Consider the following 24,223-nt stretch of genomic DNA (forward strand, 5'->3'; position numbering starts at 1 on the left):
ACTATTTTATTTAAATAATTCTTTGCTTTTGATCATGTTTATATGAAAAAAAGTATAATTGAAATAAAAAAATTAAAAAATTAAAAAGAATTTTGTTTTGGGAAATGCCTGCATCACATATATAATATTTGTTGAAAATAGTGTGAGTAGATATCAAGTGGACATTTATAACTCAAAATTTAAAGAGAACTTACAAAGCCATTGCAAAATGAAAATGATGACAAAATGACAAACAAATGCAGGTAAAGTATACTGTATCAATCAGGCAGGTTTTTTTGGTGGGATTCATGTTGCTTAGTCTCTAAGCAACACAAACACCATTTAAAAAATCTGTCTGATTGATACAGTGAGTTTTACCAGAAAGCTCAATTTTATTTTGCTAATATCTCCTATGTCAGATAAGCACTCAACTCATTCTTTTTGTTAATTAGAAATTTGCTGGAGATCTTATGATTTGAATATAAATTAAATTTTGAATTTAGAGTTGTTATTACCAATAAGCTCCTGAGAAGTGTTTGGTTATCATATAGAGTTAAGCCTGCCTTACCGACCATCAGTATTGAACAACCACCTGCTGTAAGTGACCACTTTTCAAACCCCCCAACAGATTTCCCTATATTTTTTAACTGGATATGCTGTATATTAACCCGACCAGTGACAACATTTATTTGTTCAAATCTACCAGGTGACATGCACTGTCTTAAATCATGATGACAACAATTTATCAGGGACTTCCAAAAAATTAATTGTACAGCAATGTTATTGACTTTCCTCTCATTTAATCTTGACTGATTTCATTAAAAGAGCAGCAGATTCCATTGAGGATTGTCGATTGTTGACATTTAAGCAATCCGCAATCCTGGAAAGAATGCATTTGAACATCATGAACATAATCAACCTAGTTACATGATGTATGTTATCATGGTTATGGAAAACAAACATTTTCAACTTTCAGTAGTAGAACATGGAAGTTGAACATAGAAAGAACACAGAAACTGAGCACAGAAAAGATGACAGGAAAAGACCACATTCACCAGAGTATGAGGTTAAGAAAGAAGAAAAGAAAAGACCGAGATCAAGGTCTCCAGAAAGGAAACACAAGAAAAGAGAAAGAGAAAGGTATCTTTGTCCCAGCATGCATCATAGTTTTATTAGCTTTTTTAAATGATTTATATCAAAATTCTAATTTGGCATGAGCAAAATATACAAGACTATCCAAAAAAATAATCTGTGGAAAAACCATAAATTTTCATACTAGAAATGAAAACATTTTATGAAATTGGATGCTTTTGTTTTTATATTTTCAAAGGCTATACATAATTTCTGCCCTTTGCTCAGCTGCAATATATACTATGATAAGGACAAATAACATCCTTTGATAAAGAAATAAGGATAAATACACTTCAAATTTTGATGAGTTTGATCATTAGGCAGGCTGTAAAATAGTTGACAGCTTATTCATTAACCCTTTCCTCCATAATGACGCCTTTTGACGCCACCCCCCTTACTCCATAATGACGCCTTTTGACGCCTGTGTAGTACCTCAGTTGAAACACTTTGACTACAAAGTGTCTGCAGTTGACTTAATAAAGTTTGTATCCAATATGAAAAGGAATATCATAGGAATATCTGACTTAAATTTATTTGATGAAATAGTTGTTTTTCACAATGCCTTAATACTTCAAAGCATAAGTTCAGCCTTTTATCAAAAAATTCTATGCGAATCAAGTATGCAAAAAAAAAATTTCAATGGAGGAAAGGGTTAAGGGGACATGTACAGGGGCTTGTAAAAATATAGAAAATATTTTATCATTGTACAAATTTGGGTGAAAATTTGCCCGCATCTATGAGTTGAATAATCTCAAGACTCTGAAATGGAAGGGGCTTGTTAAAAATATATTACTTTTTTTGTGCTTTTTGTCTTTTTCATAAAGCTCCTTCAAATGGCATGGAGTATGTCAGTTTGCACACTTATGGTTCTGTTATTGACTATGATGAATCATATCCAACATTGACAATGACAACAGTTATAATAAAAATATAAAACTCCTATAATCTTAACATAATTATGATTATTGACTGAATTGTATGTTTTGATGGATTTTTTTCAGACACAGATCTAGGAGTAGAGAACGTCCAAAGAGAAGTGGAAGTAAAGATAGGGATAGAAAGAGAAGTCGTAGCAGAGAAAGACACAAGAAAAAGTCATCAAAGAAAGACAAGTATAGCTAAACTACTTACTGTATTATGTTCTTTTAAAAGTTGTCACAATATTATTAGACGTGTTCCTCTAATGAGGTATTTAATGTCCTTCAGTTATGAATACTAAACAACTTTTAGTCAAGTATAAAAAAAAAGGACTGTCATGACTGTGACATTCATAATTTTTTTTTAATTTAATTTTGATATCAAATGAAGTCATTAAAAATAAAGTAAAAAATGTATCATTTGAATATGAAAATAAATAGATGTGGTATGATTACCAATGAGACAAACATACATCAGAGTCTAAATGAAGTAAACCTAAGCAGCTATACAGCCTTTGAATAAAATCCAAACTGAATAATCAGCAATATGACGTAACGTAAGAAAAGAAAAAAACAATTCAACCCTGAACATTGTTATCTTTCAATGAAGCAAAATCTAAGCATTCCCTTACAATATTTTTGTAGGAAACATTTTTATTGAATATTCATTTCCAGTATCTATGATTATTTTAAAGAACACAATTGCCCTGACTGATTAAAAATGGCAACATACTTATAAATGGTGGATTATTACTATCCATTAATTATTTGTTCTATGTGTTAAAAGGTCTACGGAAGAAGAAGAAAAAGCACAGAAGAAGGTTCCTTTGTCACTAGAAGAATTACTGGCAAAGAAGAAAGCTGAGGAAGAAGCTCTCAGTAAAGTAGGTATTACAACTGTGGCAAAGTTTTTTTCTTCTTTTGTCATTGAATGAGTTATTTAAATCTGTATGACAAAAATGTAATGTTCCTACAGCATATACACTCAGGCTCCTACACATATAGTGATAAACATTCAGGCTCCTACATCATATACACTCATGGTTGTTTTTTCTTTGTTTCTGCTTTTATAAAAAGATTTTTGATCCCTTGGTAATTTGAATGTTTTCTTTCACCTTGAAAAAGTAGAAAAAAGCAAGACATGTATGCTGTTTATAAAGGCAGTGGTGTTGACTGCAGGGTCAACAATGTATTAGTTGGATTAGGTTATTTTATGGGGAACCACAATTGGTAGGTCATTTATATTTGGTATGCAGTTGTCTTAGCATTGTCACATCCCATTTCCATGGAATTGTTTTAGCCCTACCTCTTCATTATGGTCTAATGACTTGGAAACTTTACCTTAGTTTACATCATTTAGTATGAGATAAAGTCAGTTTAAGGAGAACTACTAGTGGTATGTCAATGCTATTTGGTTTGTAGTTTTATAAGCAGTGTTACTTCTCATTTCCATGGATATAATTTGACATGACCCCGAAGCCATGGTCTATCGAATTTGAATCTTTTGCATAGCATACATTTAAAATTATGTGATTACGTCAGATTTAGATGAACCACTAATGAAACGTCAATAACATTTCATAGGCAGATGTGTTAGCATTTTACTTCTTATTCCATGGAAGTTATATGACTAATTTCGTGTCAGAAAATTCATTTTTTTGCCAATGTTTTTTTTAAATAACTTCATAGATTTTACAAATTTATTCTAAGATCCTCCGCTCTACATTTGCTAGCCAAGGGTTACGATCCACTCCTGCTCTCTTCACCCTTGGCGGATTGAGCCAACATTTGTGATAACAATGTTGCGCCATCTATCGGAAGATAAAAATCACGCCAATTCCGAATGCATTAGTCTTGACCAATGGTAGCACTTGAACTCTTCAATTTGGAGGTAAAAACACGGTAGCGTCTAGATTCTACACACTTGGTAAAGCCGGAAATGAAAGCATACGTCAACATTCATGCATTTGTGCATGAAACATACACAGGAACTTCTATTTGTTGATTAAAATCATTCAAGTTTTCACTAAATATAGTTGTATGTTTAGGGATGTAAAGGCTTGTTGCACAAAAAACATGTGGCAATTGTTTACAAACACTTTCTACATTTACACGTGATCATGTTATAGGCGCATTTTGAGTGGATGCAGCAAGTTTTGACTGCAACCAATAAAAATCCTTACCTTGTGTTTCCGAAATTTTATCTCAATCCGCCAAGGGTGAAGAGAGCAGGAGAGGATCGTAAACCTTGGCTAGCGAAGATGTCGCTCTCATACCAGTAAAAAAGTTAATACCTCACTTTAAGGCACATCAGTAATATTACTACTAATAATACATATATGTTAAAGGTATGCAAATTACATGGATTAGGATTTTTTTTATTAAAACTTAAAGCAAATAGCTATCACAGGGATCAGTTTTTACTTTGAATCACAACCATTTCAAATTGTACTTACACATCACTGTTTACTAAAATCTAATCTTAATCTAATGATTGGTGTTCTATATTTAAGCCTAGAGGGAGCAGCATATTTGTCTTTTTATATTTTATGTACCTGAATAGTGACACAACATTTTTTATGCCCCACCTACGATAGTAGAGAGGCATTATGTTTTCTGGTCGTCCGTCCTTCTGTTTGTGTGCCCATTCGTCTGTTCGTCCCACTTCAGGTTAAAGTTTTTGGTCAAGTTAGTTTTTGATGAAGTTGAAGTCCAATCAACTTGAAACTTAGTACACATGTTCCAAATGGTATAATATTTCTAATTTTAATGCCAAATTAGATTTTTTACCCTTTTTCATAGTCCGTTTAACATGGAAAATGAAAGTGCTAGTGGGGCATCTGTGTACTTTGGACACTTTCTTGTTTTTTAAATAATTCAGTGGTAAAATGCTTATTATTTTAGCCCAAGTTTTTATCAAAAGAAGAAAGAGCAGCTGAAGCTCTAAAGAAAAGACAGGAACAAGTTGAAGAGCAAAGAAAAAGAAATGATGAAGAAAAGAAGAAACAGCTGGAATTCCTAAGTGCTGGCAGAGAATGTAAGATATTTGTTTTTATTAGCTACATTTTACTGGACTTGGGTATTTATTATAAACAAAATTAGAAGGTTTGTGATTGGATAATGATATAGGTAGATTTACCATAATGCTGTAATTTTTAAGCCTCATCGTATTTTCACTTTACTCGACTGAAAAAAAAATCCTTAGACGAGTTAGTAGCTTGAAGTGAAAAATTATGTTGTAAAAAGTTGTGAATGTAAAATTTAAGAAAATAGTGATAATGTACATGTATACTACTTGAATGAAATTAACATTTGTCAATACCTATGACTTTGATGTTAGTGTAAGGTTTAAAAACAAATTATGGTCTACACTCTATACTATACTATATTTTTTGGTTTAACTTTAATGAAGACATCTAAAACAGTACATAAGAACACACTATTGTTCAATGCCACACAAAAACTACAGAACTTTAAGGCAGAAAAAGATTGTAATTTGTCTTGCTTTAGTCATTTTTTGGAAAATGACGCAGTCATTGTTCCATAACTGCCGACCTGATTTCTCTGCCTACCGCGCTTGGTTTCGTATTTACTAATTTCAATACAAACTGGAATGTGCTTGTGTTATCATTATGCATGAGCATTGTGTAGTAATCAGCCAGGAACCAGTTTACAAACTAACTGGTTTCTGTTTGTATTCCACTACAGTCGAACAAAGTGTTGTAGTTTGACAGGAACCAGTCCAGAATTTTGTAAACTACAAAACGTAATCGGTTATTATCATTCCGTTTTGTTGTTTCATACCGACTTATATGGTTTGAATAAGCTTAAGACCCTTCAAACATTAATATGATAGGTATATTAAAGACTGCTTTACAAAAGGATGAAACTGTTTTGCTTTAAAAGTCGTACTAAAGTGATATATGTTATGTACGGATTTCCACTCTCACCGGTTAATTTCTTCTTTTACACGTGCTTTTGAAACTTCCTGTTTAAACATCGCAAGTTTTAAAATTGTTTTTTGAGTGAATTAAACTTATTTTAACAATCACGAAGCGTTCGGGAATCATTTCAAGCAGTTTCTTCTTCTCTTTGATGATGGAAAATAGGTTTTCTCAAGAAAATACCGCAAACGATCGCAGAGGAATTGAAACGTACAAGTCAAGTCGGCACCTGGTTAAATTGTCATCTAGTCAAATCGGCACCTATTTGACGTCAATTCGGCTTCCAATAATATTTATTATAATATTTTCTATTCAATTAATTAATAACTGTTACCAAGTACATAGTGAATATTAGGTAAACAACGAAACCAAAGTGAATATGTTGTTGTGTATAAAAGTAAACAACGAAGCTATTGTTTTAACCATTAGACAATTATTAAAATTAAATGGAAAACTATGAGTCCCTTTCAATAAATCAAACTTTCATGCCAAATAATTAGCAAATTTAAGGTGTTTTTTTTTTCAGTAATGTTTAAACAGCATCAAACAAACAATCCTGTAAAAGACTCAACTGGTTAAATAATGCATAAAAATATCCAATATCTCATGTATTAGTCCAAATAATAATGACGTCTGACAAGGCTATTTTATTTTTTTCTGGGACCCCTTCCTAAGACGTTCGTAGGAAGGCTTCCTAAGAAGGCGTCCCAGAAAAAAATTAACATAGCCTTGTGGTCATAGGAAGGTGTCCCAGAATAAAATTTAAAAAGCCTTGCCAGACGTAATAATTATTTGGACTACTCATATATATCATAAAAAATACACCAAAAAATTCATGTAGTTGAGAAAAATAAATACATACAAAATGTACATGAACATCCAAAAAAGTGAAAGTTAGTATTAACTCTTTTTGCTTTAAAAATTTACAACTGCATTTAAGTATTGAATGCTTTTTTTTTGTAAATTCATTGAGGTGTAAAAGCGTTGACCGAAGTACTTTTTGTATGAAGCGCGTAAGCGTAAGCGCTTCATTCTAAAAATGTGCACACGGTCAACGCTTTTGCAACCCTCAAACATTCAATACTTATAATTACTTTTTTTAGCTAGGATCATGAAAACACGAATTTTATAACTTTTTTATTCAATTCATCTGTGCACTTTATTGTGGGACCACGTGTTATCATGAATGAAAAGTTTTATTGAGTGATGCAATTGCTTGAGGAATAACATGTGATGTGCAGTTACCCAATCAGAATAAAGTATTATAATGAAACATATATCAAATGTAATTATAACAAAATACATTACGTTGTAAGAGTTATCTCCCCAAACACTGTTTTTCTTGTGGCCACCTCTCCTTCGTAACCGTAAAAGATTTTATTTTACCAAATTGCTCGTTACATATTTAGGATAAGAATATTCGTTTGAACCATAGCTCTATGGGGACTCCGTATGAGAGTTATTCCCCCTTTTTCATTTGATTCAAGCGATATGCATTTTCAACTGGTAAACCATAACTGATAGAGACCTAGGGTCTTCATGAGGTCATTGGTACTAAAAATGAAAATGAGGTCAATGTCAAAGGTCAAGGTCATATTATAAATTTTGATTTTGGCTTATTTTCACTTCTTTTCAAATACTGTATGACATTTTGACAAATAATTTTTCATAAATTATTAGTTGCGACATGTCCTTACTTGTATATTTTGGTTGAAGACTGTGCATACAATAAAAGGGAGTTTTTGTCCATCTTACATTTTAAATTACGCGTCAAGTGGTAGTACTCATTAACCAAACATATTAAAGACCTAGGATATTTTGATTCAAGGTCCATGGTTTGTGACCTTGAAATTGAGGTCAAGGTCAGAGGTTAATAGGACGTCATAAAGCCATAGGAACTAACATTTTAAACTGATTTTTCATATTTCAATATAAAAATAGATCTTTTCTAGTGGAAAGACTTCAATTGTTCTCTGAACAGTTTGTTTTTAATTTACTTCATATTTTGTGGGAGAAGGGGGTTCAGACTATGTGGTATCAGGTCTGTTTGCACCCAATACACTTTCGCACCTCGCACGTTCACACCCAAGGTCCGTTCGCACTCTACTCATTCGCGCCCAATTTAAATTCAAATTCAAGTTGAATAATTGGAAAATCATGATTGTTGTTTTAAATTGCTTTGGTGTAAATTTCTGAATGTATTTATAGCTTGGTATGAGTAAAACATTGAAGATTTTAAAGGAAAAACACAAAAGATAATTGTTTTAAGCCCTTTGATCTGAAACAGCGAAACAATAAAATATAGGAACCAAAATATAGCAATCCACTATTATAACCAAAACATGATAAAATTTATTCAACACACAGAAAAATAAATAGTCAGATTCTCACTTCATTATGAAAGAGGTCAATTAAACAAAGTATAGCAATACACTAACCAAAACATGATTAAGAGTTATTCAACGCTAAATAAAACGTTGACAAAATACCACTTTATTTAGAAAGGATTATTATTATCTTTAACAATACGCTATCCAAAACATGATTTAGATTTATTCAACACAAAAAAAAAATGCTGTCTCACTTTATTTTGAGACAATGACAACAATTATACTTATAAGAAAACATTTGCTTACAGAGTTATTAAACACAAAACCAATTAAGATTAGTTGCGAACATGTAGGGTGTGAAAGTGAAAGGGGGCAAACATGAGTTGGCGCAAACGTGAATGGGCGCAAACGGACCCGGATTCAGCCTATGTACCAGTGAGAAATATAGAAGCCTTTCTACGGTATTTATTTGTACAATTCAGGTAGTCTTGACCTATTCATTTGTCTTAAAAAAAACACCAGCCAGTTGGCACCTTCACTTCACACACACACATATACGAATATCAATTATATGCTTACGAGACATGTTGCATTGTTAAACTAATTACGGTATGTGAAAATCGAGACTTGCATAAAAACTATCCCAATATTAGAGACAGTGGCGTCATTTTTCTTCAGAGCTTTCAGCTCTTTGATTATTCTTCTCTCCTTTAACTAGTCACACAAACAAGTCTTATCAACAAGTCACAACAATGATAAAAAAGAAGCAATAATCTTTACATCCCATAGTTCCTATCTCCCACATTTCATATTTATAGGGGGAGTTGATGACAGAAGAGACAGGGGATACCAAAGTTACCGTGATAGAGATCGGGAAAGAGACAGAGAAAGGGAAAGAAGGGAACGGGAGAGAGAGAGGAATAAAGATGCAGATGATAAAGATAAAGTCATGGAAGAAAAAGAAAAGGATAAAGTTGTTGAAGCCATTAAGGTAAAACTAATCTATATAGTTGATCAAAATGCCACCAAAAAGACAATGGTCAACAGGGTTAATGTCAATGAGATAGCAAACTAACAAAAGGAGTAAGTTCGGTAAGGCCCATAAATGGCCCCAATTATAAAGTTCAATGCCACAAGATGAAAAATGTTTTAAGTTGATTTTAAGACATGTGAGAAAGTTAAATACAACTTTTTTTGTTAAAGTGATATTCTAAGGCGTTGATTTTTACATCCAAAATAGGTCAAGATAAGAGATTTTGGCAAAAATTGACAAAATTGTCCAAAATTCAACTAAATTTAGGACCAGGAAACATGGAGCGCACGCGTGGACAAACTAAATATTGAAGGTAGACATGTAAAATTATTTTACAAACAGTATTGTAAAAGATCTTTGTTGTCGACGTATGCGCTCTGTTTCCTATCCAATAATCAGTGGAAATTTACCCATTTTTATTGACTTTAGCGTAGAAAATCATTAAAAAAGAACAAAAAGACAAACAACATAAAAAAATTACTATTTTAATTTTGTCTCTATAATTTATTATTTGGTGTTTCAAAAATGTATTTGATAGCTGTGACTTTATTTTAAGTCAACAATTATCCTTTAGTTCTTCCTTTATTTTAAGTCAACAGTTATCTTTTAATTTTTCCTTTATTTTATGTGAAAAGTACCTTTAGTCTTTCCTTTATATAATGCATTTAATATGTTACCTACTGTAGGATAGATATTTAGGGATGGCGAAAAAGAAGCGTAGAATTCGTCGATTGAATGACAGAAAGTTTGTGTTTGATTGGGATGCAGGTGATGATACATCAACAGATTACAATCCATTATACAAAGAGAAACATCAGGTCCAGTTCTTTGGCAGAGGCTATGTAGCTGGTATTGATTTAAAAGTAAGTTACAATCCATTATACAAAGAGAAACATCAGGTCCAGTTCTTTGGCAGAGGCTATGTAGCTGGTATTGATTTAAAAGTAAGTTACAATCCATTATACAAAGAGAAACATTAGGTCCAGTTCTTTGGTAGAGGCTATGTAGCTGGTATTGATTTAAAAGTAAGTTACTTAATGTGAATGATGACCATATTGAAACAATTTAAGTTAACCCTTTCACCGATTGCTGCCCAGACAGAAGCTACTCTGAGACGATGGCTTCCCTGGCTACTATTACTCAAGTGGGAGATCTTCATAATAAATGTCAATAAAAAGTTGTTTGTAGTTATTTGTGTATTTATTTCATTCACTAACACCATGTTTACAGTTTTGTTCATGTTTTGATAATTTTATCTTCATAAAATATTCAAATTGTCCAAGTTTTCGGCATGATCTAGGTAAAATTCTCAAAATTCTGCTCTTTGACCCTAAATCGTAATTTTTTAACCCAAAACGGCAAAATTTTGAAAAAATATATGAAGCTGTACAAATTCCTCACACTGAACGATGTCCATTCCAAGTGTTTTGTACATAAAACGACATTTTATGTCAAAAAAGAATACTAGTTTGGCTTCGATTCTTCCATATTCTTTCAAAAAAAATGTTCCCTCATTTCAAATGCTCGTAAATTCTGTAAATTTCCTCTGATTTTGACACGGTTTTCAACAAACAGAATCGCCATGTTTACACTTTCATCCGGGTATTCATCAAAGAAAGATAACACATGATTGCACTGTTTTGAGGGGGAATATAAAAGAGTTTTCCGATCCCGGTAAAACGGGACTCATCGACAGCTGTCTGAAGCGTGAATCCCTATAAATCGGGACTCATCAGCAGAAGGGTTAATACATTGGACAGACGCTTTCATTAAGAATTTATAATCACTTTCCTCTTAAAAAAAAATATGAATGAAACTAAGTGTGGGATATATGTGATTGAGAAAGCAACAAAACAGCACAAAAATGAAGAATGAAAGATACTAGAGGAACAGTCAAACGCATAGATTGAAAATAAATAGACAACACCATGACTAAAAATTAAAAAGACAATCAAACAAATAATAGTACACAAGACACAACATAGGAAACTTAAGATTGAGCAACCCAAACCAAAAAACTGGGGGTGATCTCAGTTGCTTTGGTGAGTGACTGCTTTATTGCAAGAAAACAATGGTAATCAGGATTTAGTTTATACTGATGACCAAAACATGCATTATCACACAAAAGGGCATTGTTTTATAAAAGGTTAAGACTGACAAATATTACCTTTTCCAGACCCTAAGGCCTTGTATATGAATGTATTTATTATTTTAATATTTTTATCTTCAGAGTCAGAAAAAAGAACAGTCCATGTTTTATGGAGATTTATTAGAAAAGAGAAGATCAGAAACAGAAAAAGAACAGGAAAAGTTAGTATTGTTATCTCTGTTGCTTCTGGAAGAACATAATTAGGGCTTATTGAAATATCTTCTTTTGATTTGTATTCAAAACCTATTTACATAACAAACATCATTTGGCAAGTGAAATTATGTTTTTTTTCAACACTTTTTACTTGCATTCTATAAATGAAACGTTCATCCTTCATGCTTATGATTGTCAAAGTACGGCTTGACCAAACATTTTGACTGTTTTAAGATTTTTATACGACCGCAAATTTTGAAAAAATTTTCGTCGTATATTGCTATCACGTTGTCGTCGTCGTCGTCGTCGTCGTCGTCGTCCGAATACTTTTAGTTTTCGCACTCTAACTTTAGTAAAAGTGAATAGAAATCTATGAAATTTTAACACAAGGTTTATGACCATAAAAGGAAGGCTGGTATTGATTTTGGGAGTTTTGGTCCCAACATGTTAGGAATTAGGGGCCAAAAAGGGCCCAAATAAGCATTTTCTTGGTTTTCGCACTATAACTTTAGTTTAAGTTAATAGAAATCTATGAAATTTTGACACAAGGTTTATGACCACAAAAGAAAGGTTGGGATTGATTTTGGGAGTTTTGGTTTCAACAGTTTAGGAATTAGGGGCCAAAAAAGGGCCAAAATAAGCATTATTCTTGGTTTTTCGCACAATAACTTTAGTTAAAGTGAATAGAATTCAATGAAATTTAAACACAATGTTTATGACCACAAAAGGAAGGTTGGTATTGATTTTGGGAGTTTCGGTCCCAACAGTTTAGGAATTAGGGGCCAAAAAGGGACCCAAATAAGCATTTTTCTTGGTTTTCACACCATAGCGTTAGTATAAGTAAAGAGAAATCTATGAAATTTAAACATAAGGTTTATGACTATAAAAGGAAGGTTGGTATTGATTTTGGGAGTTTTGGTCCCAACAGTTAAGGAAAAAGGGGCCCAAAGGGTCCAAAATTAAACTTAGTTTGATTTTAACAAAAATTGAAACCTTGGGGTTCTTTGATATGCTGAATCTAAAAATGGACTTAGATTTTTGATTATTGGCCCAGTTTTCAAGTTGGCCCAAATCGAGGTCCAAAATTAAACATTGTTTGATTTCATCAAAAATTGAAAAATTGGGGTTCTTTGATATGCCAAATCTAACTGTGTATGTAGATTCTTAATTTTTGGCCCAGTTTTAAATTGGTCTAAATTAAAGTGCAAAGGGTCCAAAATTAAACTAAGTTTGATTTTAACAAAAATTAAATTCTTGGGCCTCTTTGATATGCTGAATCTAAACATGTACTTAGATTTCTGATTATGGGCCCAGTTTTTCAAGTTGGTCCAAATCAGGATCTAAAATTATTATATTAAGTATTGTGCAATAGCAAGTCTTTTCAATTGCACAGTATTGTGCAATGGCAAGAAATATCTAATTTCACAATATTGTGAAATAGCAAAATTTTTTTAATTAAGAGTTATCTTTCTTTGTCCAGAATAGTAAGCAAGAAATATCTGCAAGAATTTTTTTTAATTGGAGTTATCTTTCTTTGTCCAGAATCAACTTAAATCTTTGTTATATACAATATACAATGTATATTCACTTTTTACTACCAACTGGTAAATTTAAATAATCTTTACCATTCAGTGATAACAAGCAGTTTTTTTTACATCTTAATATTTTATGATGTATTTAAATGAGTAGTAATTGTTGCAAACTCCATTAGAATATTTTAATTGAAATTAGTTTTGGAATAAGGGAAAGGGGGATGTGAATAAAAAATTGGGTTCAATTTTTCTCATTTGAAATTTCATAAATAAAAAGAAAATTTCTTCAAACATTTTTTTGAGAGGATTAATATTCAACAGCATAGTGAATTGCTCTAAGAGAAAACAAAAAATTTAAGTTCATTTGAATACATTCATTCTGTGTCAGAAACCTATGCTGTGTCAACTATTTAATCACAATCCAAATTTAGAGTGGAATCCAGCTTGAATGTTGTGTCCATACTTGCCCCAACCGTTCAGGGTTCAACCTCTGCGGTCGTATAAAGCTACGCCCTGCGGAGCATCTGGTTTATTTTCTTTTGACATCTACTTCCTGTTTTCAAATGCTTAGAATAATAGTGGGGTATGCTAAGCAAGGCAACTGTTTTTATTTATTTTTAAATTTATTTTTGTGACAACTTGGAATAGTTATATATATATATATATATTAGTGGAACTGTTATTGACTGTCTACATAGTTTTAAGAGTTTTTCTCAATTTCTAAACACTTGTTTTGTACCATGAAAGATAAGTTTAAACTTTCATTGGCACTAGCTACAGGAATATATTTGAATGAGTTTCTGATTTCCATTAATAGGAAGAGGTTGAAGAATGTAGCAAAGAGGGATGCCAAACAGAAATGGGATGATCGTCACTGGAAAGACAAACCCAGAAGTGAAATGGCTGAGAGAGATTGGCGTATTTTCAAAGAAGATTTCAATATTATGTGCAAAGGAGGAAGAATTCCAAATCCTTTTCGTAATTGGGATGAATCTGATTTGCCAACTGATCTCAAAGAGATCATTGAAAGAGTGGGTTACAAGGTTAGTCGTGTAATTAGGTTTTAGACTATCATTGAAAGAGTGGGGTTACAAGGTTAGTTATGTAGTTAGGTTTAAGGCCAGCCAATCACCCTGTTATTTTTATTTCACTATTTAATGCAGTTGTACTCTATATATGTAAAGATTTTACCTTTTAATTTTGATTTAAATCATTCTTTGGTTTCAATCAGAGAAATTTACATTGTAGCCTAGGAAATATATTTGTTTCACATTTTGTACTGTGAATTCTTTAAATAATGATAATTTGTGTTTATAGGAACCTACACCTATTCAAAGACAAGCCATACCTATTGGAATGCAGAACAGAGATATTATTGGTGTAGCCCAGACTGGTAGTGGAAAAACAGCTGCTTTCTTACTACCACTGCTTAAATGGATCCAGGGATTACCCAAAATTGAAAGGTATCTCAAAGTAGATTTATTTTGATAGTTATGGAAACATATCAAGGGTATATATATATATAGTGCTGTCGGCACACTCGAACAATTAAGGCCACAATTTTGAATTCTGGTATTTGTGTATAAATCTTAGACCCCAAATTAAAGTGAACTATAAAGGTACTTTTCACATACAAAATGAATCATTGGTTATACAATATCTCACAAATTTATATTATATCAATAGAAAATATCATAACTAAGTTAGATAGCTGCATTTTAAGTGTTGTCTTATGATAAATATTTTAGAATGGAAGATGCAGATCAGGGACCATATGCCATTATTTTATCACCTACTCGTGAACTGGCACAGCAGATTGAGGAAGAAACAGTTAAATTTGCTCTAGATCTGAATATAAGGACTGTAGCAGTTATTGGTGGTCTATCCAGAGAGGAACAGGGTTTCAAACTAAGACAAGGATGTGAGGTAGGATAAACATATTGTTGAAAGAGAAGAACATTTTGTTTATTGACTTCCTTGGACATCTGTCAAAGGGGAAAGGACAAGCATTAGTATGACTTTTCATGAAAGCGTAACACTCATAAACTGAGAATGAAATTTTTTATACAGGGGAAGTTAACATGGGCTAAAGTATTGTCATTTTAGTATGCATTATACTACTAAAACTAGATACAGGTGACACACATGTATATCTTTGTCAACAGTTTAGTTTTTTGTTGATAACATCAAATATTAAAAATCCTTTAATTTGAATGTTTGATTAAAAATATAGTTTGAAAATTTATCCACATCTATTTGATGTTTTGAAATGATTACTCAATGATTGTTATTGCTAGAGTACTTTAAAATTGAGTAGGGTTGAAGTCATAAAACTTTCTCAGTGCTTGGAGCACAAAAATCATGCTCGAAGCATGAAATCCAGCATTTTGATTGGTTGATTTTGGAGTATGAGTACAAAAACAGACTAAATTTTTATGGTTGTTTGTTGTAAAATTAAGTATATTTTGCCATAGGAAGCATGTATATTTTTCAGATTGTTATTGCAACCCCTGGACGTTTAATTGATGTTTTAGAGAACAGATATTTAGTACTGGCTCAGTGTACCTATGTTGTTATGGATGAAGCAGATAAGATGTTAAACATGGGTTTTGAACCAGATGTACAAAAGATATTGTCATATCTGCCAGCCTCCAACCTTAAACCTGACAATGAAGATGCTGAAGACAGTGAAATACTGATGAAAAATTACAGTACTAAGAAAAAGTACAGACAGGTTGGTTTATAACTTTTAGGTGTAAAAACTGTATATACCAAATCAGGGGTAGATTAAGGCATTTTAAAGAGGGGTGTTCTAACTCAGGATAAGAGGGGAGTAACCATATGTCCCTATTAAAAAGCATTGATTGTCAACAAAAGGGGTTTAAACCCAAAGATCATCCTCCTTTCCCCTTGGATCTGCCACTGCAAACTGAATCTAATTTCTATGGTAAAATTACCAGCCTTATATTATTACCTGTTAATCATCATAGAGTGGTTTTAACTTATTCTTAAATTAGAACTTGGATCATCTGCTGTCTGTTTAGATGATAACTTTTAATTATTTCAGTTTTGATAATACAATACAAGAAGGAAAACTTCAGTACCAAACAAATAGTATTTTCAGCAACTTATTTCATGTTTAGAATTTTTGTTGTTATGAATACATTGTATTAAAATTTTATGACAATGTGATGATCAAACAATACTTGAGAATGTATTAAGTAATTTTGAATGATTTTTACTGACCCTTTGATATCTTTCAATTATATTAGCAACATACACTGAAAGTTATTTTGGAGAAACCTTTGGTTAAGTTCAAATGATATTTCACTGACAAGAACAGTTCTATTTCACAGTTGAAAACAGTTCTGTGAAATGTGTAATAAAATTGAAAATGGAAATGGGGAATGTGGCAAAGAGACAACAACCCGACCAAGGAGCAGACAACAGCCTATAGCCCCCAATGGGTCTTCAATGCAGCGAGAAACTCCCACACCAAGAGACGTGCTTCAGCTGGCCCCAAAACAATAATGTATACTAATTCAGTGATAATGGACATCATACTATACTCCTAAATATACACAAGAAACTGAAATTAATAAACCTTATAATTATTTTGACATCCAAAGTGATATATATATCAACACCAGTGATATTTTATCACTTTAGAAAAACTGTATTGTAAAAGAATTATGACATATGTTGTTAATCATGACTTACATTTCATGTCATGAATTATTTCTTCTTTTCTTTTAACTATTGCACTATAACATTTGATTACAGACTGTGATGTTTACAGCCACTATGCCCCCAGCAGTAGAAAGATTAGCAAAGAATTACCTTAGAAGACCTGCAGTTGTATACATAGGATCTGCCGGTAAACCAGCAGAGAAAACAGAACAAATTGTATACATGGTATCAGATAATGAGAAGAGGTATTTATACAGTTTACTTCACGATAACTGGAACTTCACAAATGTTTTCTTGTATTTATTATTATGATTGATGAACAATGAATAAAAATACAATATTAACTTTTGCAGTTACTGGAAATTCTACTTACAAATATCTCCAAAACAATTAAAAAGCAAGATATTATTTTTGCAAAGCCTGTCTTTTTCAATTTTTGCAATAATATTAACTTATCTGTACTAAAATGAGCAGATTTATTTAATCTCTGCCTGTTTTCAAATTCAACTACAAATAAATTTATTGTTTTTAAGTTATCTATGGAAATTATTGCTATGAGAAAATAAAGGGAGATTATAAACTTGCTCAGAATCCTGACCTAAATATGAAATGCATTAGGTTACGTTTACTATTAGTGGCATTTGAATAAAGCATTGTTTGTAAGGAGAATACATAAAAAGTTAATAAGTAACACATAAGAGTATTTTTTATGCTAAAGTTGACGAAAAATCATTTTAGTTATATTGAAAATAATCGTCATAGTGTCCAAGAACATGAAAAAATGATATTTTGCAAATATGGCAGAGCCTAAAGTTTTATGAACCATTTGAGTGTATATCAAAATTTAATTTAGTACAAATGTATTCTAAGTTCTAATTTGATAGAACAAACATATTCTAAGTTATAATTTGATAGTACAAATGTATTCTAAGTTAATTTGATAGTACAAATGTATTCTAAGTTATAATTTGATAGTACAAATGTATTTTAATTGAATTGTAGGAAGAAGTTGGTTGGAATTCTACAGAGTCGGCTGGAACCACCAATTATTATCTTTGTCAACCAGAAGAAAGGTGTTGATGTGTTGGCTAAATCTCTTGAAAAGATGGGTGTAAGTAATGTTGTAAAAAATTTGAAACACATTTAATTTGTCTTAATTGTATTGAGGCAGAATGAAGGCAAAGAGATACTATTTCAGCTCTGATGGTTTAAAATTATTTGTTTAAAGTTTTCAATTTCAAGAGAGGGATAATTTATATCATTTATATTAATGACCCCTCACTGTTGGAAGTTTTTTACTTGAGTATGTCTGTTGTTCTTTTCTTCATTTTATTGTTCAGTATTTCATAATTTATCAAGAGTAAAAGATTAAGTACAGCTAAATTTTTTATGTAGAATTTTTGAAAGCATACATGTCTGTTGAACAGTGTTCACTTGATCTTAACTTCATTTAATGGTTTTGTGATCAACTTTAACTATAAGGATATGAGGACCACTATATAAGTGGAAAATGATTGAGCAAACAGTATCAAGTTTTCTTCTGCTTCCAATAGACTTGCAAACAATATTTTCCTGTTCCAATATTAAAGATATCATAAAATATGACCAGCTCAACACAATTTGGATCATTATGGTTTGGTAACTTTGCTTAAATTACAAGGAGTGTGTGTAAAAAATTAAACAGGCATTTAACTGAATAGTTAATAGTAATTATTTGGATCACTGGATAACCTCATCTGAATCATTATATCTTCCAGTTCAATGCTACAACATTGCATGGTGGTAAAGGTCAGGAGCAGAGAGAATTTGCTTTAGCTAGTCTCAAGAATGGTTCCAAGGATATCCTAGTAGCTACTGATGTGGCTGGTCGTGGTATTGATATCAAAGATGTCTCTCTCGTCATTAATTATGACATGGCTAAATCTATTGAAGGTTAGTAAAAACTAACAGGTTAATAAAAGATTTTGTTTTGATAAAATACATTTGCTTTATGGCCAAGAAAATACAGACTGTGTTTTTAGTTTAGAGAATTATAAGAGAGTAGTGGGACTTGATGTTGTTTGAAGTGATCAAATAGAAATTAGAAGACAGATTGATGTCATACTATTTGTAGTATCCAGATTAACCCGGGAACTCACATCATACACATCCGCAATTCTTATTATTACGTTACGTTGCTACAGCATTATTTGTATATTGTTTTGAGACAGCCATTATTAAATTACTATCTAAAGAAGCTAGTCTTAGATGTTTCATTGGCGACGAGGATGAACAAAACTGACGATTTTGAAGAAAGGAAATAAAGAAGAATACGTTAAAAGCCGAAATCAAATCAGGAACGAATTTACCTAAATACCAAAAGACGAAAATGGACGGCGGAGACCCGCAACGGATCACAGTTGTAACGGAGACGAGAAATTTAAGAACAATTCCATTTATTCAAAGTGATGATCCATTATCTACTGGAAAACAATGGGAAGACTGGTTAGAAGGAATTGAAAGAGAATTTAGATACTTCAAGATAACACAGCCTGAGGATAAAAAGGATGCACTTTTGATTTATGGAGGAAAGGAATTAGTGAGATTGGAAAAAAGTTTAAAGAATGATATAACAGCTGGGACAGATGAGTATGATGTATTGAAAAATAAGATAAATAAATATTTTTTGCCAAAGAAGAATAAACATCATTCAAGATATATATTTTCAAAAATTAAGCCAGAAAGAGGAGAAATGATAGGTTGTTATGTATCTAGACTTAGAGAAAAAGCAAATGATTGTGAATTTGGAAACACAACAGAAGAAAGAATACTTGAACACTGTATACAAAATATTGAAAATAAAGAATTGATTAGAAAAGCCATTAGTAAAGGTTGGGACTTGGATAAATTTATTGAGGAAGCAGCACATGTAGAAGACACAAATCTTCATCTGAAAGAAATGAGGAAAGAAGAACCTAATGTTGTATATAAAGTGCAGAACACATTTGAAAGGAGATTCGAAAGGAGACAAGACAGTAACAGACCAAGAAGAACAATGGGAACAGATAATCAACGTTCACAAGATTTGTGTAACTATTGTGGATTTCGTCATGAAAGCAGAAGATGTCCAGCATATGGAAAAGATTGCAGGTCTTGTGGAAAAAAGAACCATTTTGAATCAATGTGTAGATTTAGGAACAAACAGGATAGTAAATATAATCAAAGTAAAGGAGGAATGATGCAGAATATAAACAGAAAAAATGTGAAAAAAACTGTTGAAGACAATTTCAGTGAGGATTCCGATCAGTATGAGGAAGATGATTATTTTGATGAATCTGCACCTATAAAATATGTTGCAAGGATAGGAAAAGTGAAGTCAATTTGTAGAAAAGGTCACAATGAGAAAACTGTGAAGATTCATTTAGGAGATGTAGAGATGAAGGTTGAACCAGATAGCGGTGCAGATGTGAATGTTATGGATGAACATCATTTTTCAAATTTAAGGAAGTTATCTAAAAATAAACTAAAATTGGAGAAAAGTAAAACAGTACTTAGTACACTTCAAAATTCACTTCCCGTAAAAGGAGAATTTAAAACTATCGTACGGAACGAGACATGTGGAATGGAAACAAAGTTTATCGTTATTCAAGGAAGAATAAATTCACCACCATTGCTTAGTAGAGCAACACTTAAGGAATTAGGAATGATGGAAATAAGACCAGATGGGTCATTTGCAGAACCGAATGATCTTAAAGTAACAAACGAGAAAACTAACGAAGGTGCTGATGTGATGCTTGTAACTGAAAATGGGAAAATAGAAATGACTCAAATATTGAACGAATTTGAAAGTATTTTTGAAGGGATTGGTAAAATAAGAGACTATAGAAATGACAGTGAATTATACGTTAAGTTCAGCATGAAACCAGGAATAGCACCAATTGCTCAAAAACCAAGACAAGTTCCATATTACTTGCAAGAACCACTTAAACAATGGTTGGAAGAGGGAGTTAAATCAGATATATTCGAAGAAGTGCCATCAGGAACACCTGTGCAGTGGTGTTCTCCATTAGTTGTATTACCAAAACCCAAGTTCAGTGAAGTTGATAAGGACAAATTAGAACCGCATATGATAAGAGCATGTGTCGACATGAGGATACCAAACAAATTCATGGAAAGGAACAGGATAATCCAGAGCCCAGTTGTAGAAGATTTCATATACAAATTCCATAAATGTAAAGTATTTTCTAAGATGGATTTAAGACAAGGATATCATCAACTTATGTTGGATCCAGAATCCAGAGAAATTGCAACTTTCAGTACACCTTGGGGAAACATGAGACCAAAAAGACTAATATTTGGAGCAAAGTGCTCACAAGATTTATTTGATGAACAAATGTACAGAATATTTGGAGACATACCAAATTGTTTGAATCAAAGAGATGATATACTTATAGGGGGTGTCAACACAGAGGAACATCACAAAACACTGAGAGAAGTATTAAAAAGAGCAAAAGATTTTGGAATAACACTAAATAGAGAAAAATGTGAATTTGGAGTTAATGAGTTAGAATTTTATGGATATAAATTTACAAAGGATGGATTGAAGCCAACACATGAGAAAGTAAGAGCTGTAAAAGAAGCAAAAGCACCAGAGTCAAAAGAAGCAGTAAGAAGTTTCTTAGGAATGATTGGATATTTATCAAAGTTTATACCGAGATATACACTACTAACAGCACCACTTAGAATACTAACGCATAAAGATACACAGTTCAGATGGGGACACGAAGAGAATTCAGCATTTGAGAAGCTAAAGGACAGTATTACAAATGAAAGTACAATGGCATTTTTCAATCCGATGAGACCGATAGTGTTACGTTGTGAAGCAAGTTTCAATGAAGGACTGTCAGCAGGATTATTTCAACGAACAGAGAAAGGATTACAACCAGTACATTTCATTAGTCGATCTATGTCAGATACAGAAAAGAGGTATAGCCAGACTGAAAAAGATGCATTATCTATTCGATGGGCAAAGAATAGATTCAGTATATATCTTCTGGGAGCACCCAAATTCAAGATAATCACAGCACATAAACCATTGATACCAATGTTTAATAAGACGACGATCAAGCTACCACCACATATTGAAAAGTGGGTCATGGATATGCAGGATGTAGACTTTGAGTTAATGTATGAACCAGGAAAAGATGAAGCTGACCCGCTAGACTTTTTATCAAGACATCCTTTGCCTGAAAAGGATAACGATGGAACAGAGAGGGTGATAAAAGCAGTCATTCACAATGAACATGCTGTAATACTAGAACGATTACAAGAAGAAACTAACAAGGATGCACACTTACTTAAATTAAAGGACTGTATATTGAAAACTAACTGGGAAAGAAACAAGAAAGACATGGATATTATACCATATTACCATATGAGAAATGAATTATACGTAGCAGAAGGACTCGTGTTCAGATTGAATCAAATTATAGTTCCAAAGACACTGCAAGAAAAAGTGATCAATGCTGCACACAAGATGGGACATTTTGGAATGACGAAAACAAAACAAATGTTGAGAGAGAGATATTGGTTTCCAACAATGAATGCTATGGTTGAAGAAAACATTAAACACTGTTTTGAATGTCAAGTAACAACAAAACAACAAGGAAAAGAACCATTGAAGATGACAGAAATACCAGAAAATCCATGGGAAGTTGTATCTGTAGATTTTGGAGGACCATATCCAGATGGACACTATAATTTAGTGGTAATTGATAAAAGAACAAGATATCCTGAAGTAGAAAAAGTAAATACAACAGCTTGCAAACAAACAAAAGATAAACTTATGAGGATCTTTGCGACACATGGAATTCCTAGAAGGCTAGAAAGTGATAATGGACCACCATTTAATTCTGTTGAATTCGCCAACTTTGCCGCAGAACAAGGATTTGAACACCATAAAATTACACCCTTACACCCGAGAGCTAATGGAGAAGCCAAAGCCTTCATGAAAGTATTAAACAAGACCGAAAAAATAGCAAATTTACAAAACAGGGATAGTGCAATAGCTGTACAGGAAATGCTTGTAGGATATCGTTCCACACCTCATCCAGCAACAGATGTACCACCATATGAAGCACTCATGAGAAGACGAGTCAGAACTAAATTAGGATATATTCCAAGAACAAACAAAGATGAAGAAATTGCAAATGATAAAAAAATTAATGAAAAAGACAAATCTTACAAAGACAAAATAAAACATCAAGCTGAAAACAGAAATACCAGAAAACACAATTTAAAGATAGGCGATTATGTGTTATTGGAACAAAACAAGAGAGACAAATGGACAACAGCATATGAGCCAGCATTCTATGTAGTTTTTGTAGTAAATGGCTCAACCATAGGTGCAAGAAGAGTATCAGATGGAAGAGAGATTCGTAGGGATGCTAGTAAATTTAAAATAGCAAACAAACTGGTAAAAGAAGAAGAATATGGGCCCCCCGCAAGACAGGCGCGGGAGGGGGCAGAGGATACAGAATATGGGCCCCCCGCAAGACAGGCGCGGGAGGGGGCAGATTGGAGAGAGGAACTGCTAAGGAATACAGAACAAAAGAATAATATTAACAATGAACAAAGTTTAGATCAATTGTCAAATCAGAGACCCCAACGCGAACGTAGGGTACCAGAACATTTTAATGACTACATTATGTCACGGAGATAAACTGACAATGATATGAAAATACAAGTGAATGTATACAGACTGCTAATCAAAGACAACACAAACAAAGTGAAATACTTTTTATTTATTTAATTTCAAATTTCTATTTTTTTTATAAGTTAAGGAGGAATGTAGTATCCAGATTAACCCGGGAACTCACATCATACACATCCGCAATTCTTATTATTACGTTACGTTGCTACAGCATTATTTGTATATTGTTTTGAGACAGCCATTATTAAATTACTATCTAAAGAAGCTAGTCTTAGATGTTTCACTATTGAATCAATCTCCTGATTAAAAGTAGGATGCACCAAAAAATTTGACTCCTGTGAACAGGCAATTTTTTTTAATTTCTAAACTCCTCATATTTCACATAGAGTCAAATTTTTTTGTGCATCCTACTTTTAATCAGGAGATTAAAAGTAATCTGTAGACAGTTACAACTTTGACCTCAACCTCATTAAATGGACGAGTGAACAAGGTTGAGTTTTTGTGGTCTAGTATATTTGGTGTATAGGATTGTAAGGTGTACATATGTCCAACTGGCAGGTGTCATCTGACCTTGACCTCATTTTCATGGTTCAGTGGTAAAAGTTTAAGTTTTTGAGTTTTGATCTTTTTATCTAATACTATATGCAAAAGGTCAACTATATTTGGTGTAGGGA

At 32.5% G+C, this 24,223-nt stretch overlaps 1 protein-coding gene across 2 annotated transcripts in view; it reads left to right on the forward strand.

Moving 5' to 3' along the window:
* The window catches only part of LOC134706683 (probable ATP-dependent RNA helicase DDX23), a 28,188-nt gene that overhangs the window by 2,567 nt on the left and 1,398 nt on the right, over positions 1-24,223 (forward strand). Inside the window, exons 2-15 of one of the 2 annotated variants that reach the window (XM_063565847.1) lie at positions 959-1,119; positions 2,112-2,222; positions 2,815-2,911; positions 4,932-5,064; positions 9,120-9,292; positions 10,021-10,197; positions 11,565-11,644; positions 13,986-14,211; positions 14,486-14,631; positions 14,917-15,094; positions 15,663-15,902; positions 16,952-17,103; positions 17,861-17,969; positions 18,616-18,790. In XM_063565847.1, the coding sequence (XP_063421917.1) occupies positions 965-1,119; positions 2,112-2,222; positions 2,815-2,911; positions 4,932-5,064; positions 9,120-9,292; positions 10,021-10,197; positions 11,565-11,644; positions 13,986-14,211; positions 14,486-14,631; positions 14,917-15,094; positions 15,663-15,902; positions 16,952-17,103; positions 17,861-17,969; positions 18,616-18,790 (2,152 nt within the window). In that variant the 5' untranslated portion in view covers positions 959-964. Of the gene's footprint in view, positions 1-955; positions 1,120-2,111; positions 2,223-2,814; positions 2,912-4,931; positions 5,065-9,119; positions 9,293-10,020; positions 10,198-11,564; positions 11,645-13,985; positions 14,212-14,485; positions 14,632-14,916; positions 15,095-15,662; positions 15,903-16,951; positions 17,104-17,860; positions 17,970-18,615; positions 18,791-24,223 lie in introns of both variants that reach the window. The other variant, XM_063565846.1, reaches the window with a different exon arrangement.

The sequence above is a fragment of the Mytilus trossulus genome, chromosome 2, assembly GCF_036588685.1.
Source record: "Mytilus trossulus isolate FHL-02 chromosome 2, PNRI_Mtr1.1.1.hap1, whole genome shotgun sequence".
NCBI classification, from domain to species: Eukaryota; Metazoa; Mollusca; class Bivalvia; order Mytilida; family Mytilidae; genus Mytilus; species Mytilus trossulus.